We start from the raw sequence: 2,526 nt of genomic DNA, 5'->3' as shown, positions 1-2,526 counted from the left end.
CAGCTTATAAACCTACTAAAACTGTAGTTTAAAATGAAGTTGATATGACTACTTTCCATTATTTATTTTCTCCATTTGAAAACATTAGACCTTCTACATTTATTTTGCTTATTGTTAATATTAGTGTTGCTGCTGATGCTTTAAATAAAATGTTTTTTTTATTTTTGTAATGTGAAGATTGAATTTAACATGAAAGACTCCTAATTTTCAACACTTTTTTTAAGATGACTGAAAGGAGGAAAAGCCAAAGTGAAGTATGGACTTACTTCACTCAGTCATTTATTTACTTTATAACAGTAAATAAATATTGGTTCTGCATATCGGTTATCGGGCACATAAACATGCAAATAATTGGTATCGGTTATAAAATATATCGGTCGATTACTAATAGGAAACCATATAACAAATATTGTTTTTGCATTCCCTTTTGCTTCAAAATAATTTAGTTGAGTAACTTAATGTTGAGTTCATTCATTTCTTCTACTCATAAATTGTTCCAAAAGAAGCCAAAGCCTCAATTTTTGCATGTCACCAAACAACACACAGACTTGAGTTGGGGATGGGAACTATATGGTGAAAAGGTTTTAAACAAACCGCAAACATCTTATATTTTAGCATCTTCAAAGTATCCACCCTTTTTGTAATTGTTTACAAGCCTAATTGAATGCATAAACTTTTAGAGTCAGGAACAGAATTGTTGACGTTTTTGCAGATTTATTAAAAAAGAAAAACTGAAATATCGTGGTCCTAAGTATTCAGACCCTTTGCTGTGATGCTCATATATTTAACTCAGGTGCTGTTCATTTCTTCTGATCATCCTTGAGATGGTTCTACACCTTCATTTGAGTCCAGCTTTGTTTGATTATACTGATTGGACTTGATTAGGAAAGCCACACACCTGTCTATATAAGACCTTACAGCTCACAGTGCATGTCAGAGCAAATGAGAATTATGAGGTCAAAGGAACTGCCTGAAGAGCTCAGAGACATAATTGTGGCAAGGCACAGATCTGGCCACGGTTACAAAAAAATTTCTGCTGCACTTAAGGTTCCCAAGAGCACAGTGGCCTCCATTCCTTAAATGGAAGACGTTTGGGATGACCAGAACCCTTCCTAGAGCTGGCCGTCCGGCCAAACTGAGCTATCGGGGGGGAAGAGCCTTGGTGAGAGAGGTAAAGAAGAACCCAAAGATCAGTGTGGCTGAGCTCCAGAGATGCAGTCGGGAGATGGGAGAAAGTTTTAGAAAGTCAACCATCACTGCAGCCCTCCACCAGTTGGGGCTTTATGGCAGAGTGGCCCGACGGAAGCCTCTCCTCCGTGCAAGACACATGAAAGCCCGCATGGAGTTGTGAGATGGTGAGAAATAAGATTCTCTGGTCTGATGAGACCAAGATAGAACTTTTTGGCCTTAATTCTAAGCGGTATGTGTGGAGAAAACCAGGCACTGCTCATCACCTGTCCAATACAGTCCCAACAGTGAAGCATGGTGGTGGCAGCATCATGCTGTGGGGGTGTTTTTCAGCTGCAGGGACAGGACGACTGGTTGCAATTGAGGGAAAGATGAATGCGGCCAAGTACAGGGATATCCTGGACGAAAACCTTCTCCAGGGTGCTCAGGACCTCAGACTGGGCCGAAGGTTTACCTTCCAACAAGCCAATGACCCTAAGCACACAGCTAAAATAACGAAGGAGTGGCTTCACAACAACTCTGTGACTGTTTTTGAATGGCCCAGCCAGAGCCCTGACTTAAACCCAATTGTGCATCTCTGGAGAGACCTAAAAATGTCTGTCCACCAACGTTTACCATCCAATCTGACAGAACTGGAGAGGATCTGCAACTTGGAGGAATGGCAGAGGATCCCCAAATCCAGGTGTGCAAAACTTGTTGCATCTTTCCCAAAAAGACTCATGGCTGTATTAGATCAAAAGGGTGCTTCTACTAAATACTGAGCAAAGGGTCTGAATACTTAGGACCATGTGATATTTCAGTTTTTCTTTTTTAATAAATCTGCAAAAATGTCAACAATTCTGTGTTTTTCTGTCAATATAGGGTGCTGTGTGTACATTAATGAGGAAAAAAAATTAACTTAAATGATTTTAGCAAATGGTTGCAATATAACAAAGAGTGAAAAATTTAAGGGGGTCTGAATACTTTCCGTACCCACTGTACATATTGGAAGCATACAACCTTGCAACAACTTTTTGTCTAACTGTAAATCTCTTCTTTTATAGACAAAGCTATGACATTCACATTACTGCTTTGGTTGATCAGTCTGGATTTAAATCTGGGAATTCACTGGATTTGAAAAATCATTTTTTTCGGTAAGCACCAGCATTTTAGCCACTTGTACCCGTGATCTCGTTCTTTTGGCCATTACCCAGGGCTCATGTCCACAGGTGACTGCATTACTGCTACTGCTGCTCCAATCCGCCTGTTGATCTCATGCTCCAACCTAACCTCACTCATGAACAAGCCCCAGAGGTACTTGAACTCCCCTACTTGGGGAAGCAACTCGCTCCCTACCTG

At 40.4% G+C, this 2,526-nt stretch overlaps 1 protein-coding gene across 1 annotated transcript in view; it reads left to right on the top strand.

The window, feature by feature from the left end:
• LOC107573847 (histone-arginine methyltransferase CARM1-like) overlaps window positions 1-2,325 on the top strand; it is a 13,971-nt gene extending 11,646 nt beyond the window's left edge. The window contains exon 12 of the mRNA XM_016260295.1: window positions 2,232-2,325. Coding sequence (XP_016115781.1) covers window positions 2,232-2,325 — 94 coding nt within the window. The remainder of the gene's footprint in view (window positions 1-2,231) is intronic.
• Window positions 2,326-2,526: the final 201 nt, after the last annotated feature.

This window comes from Sinocyclocheilus grahami, unplaced genomic scaffold, assembly GCF_001515645.1.
Source record: "Sinocyclocheilus grahami isolate Dianchi unplaced genomic scaffold, SAMN03320097.WGS_v1.1 scaffold2049.1, whole genome shotgun sequence".
In the NCBI taxonomy this organism is placed as follows: Eukaryota; Metazoa; Chordata; class Actinopteri; order Cypriniformes; family Cyprinidae; genus Sinocyclocheilus; species Sinocyclocheilus grahami.
The sequence above is the reverse complement of the archived record's forward strand: the minus strand, read 5'-3'. Positions and strand labels throughout refer to the sequence as shown.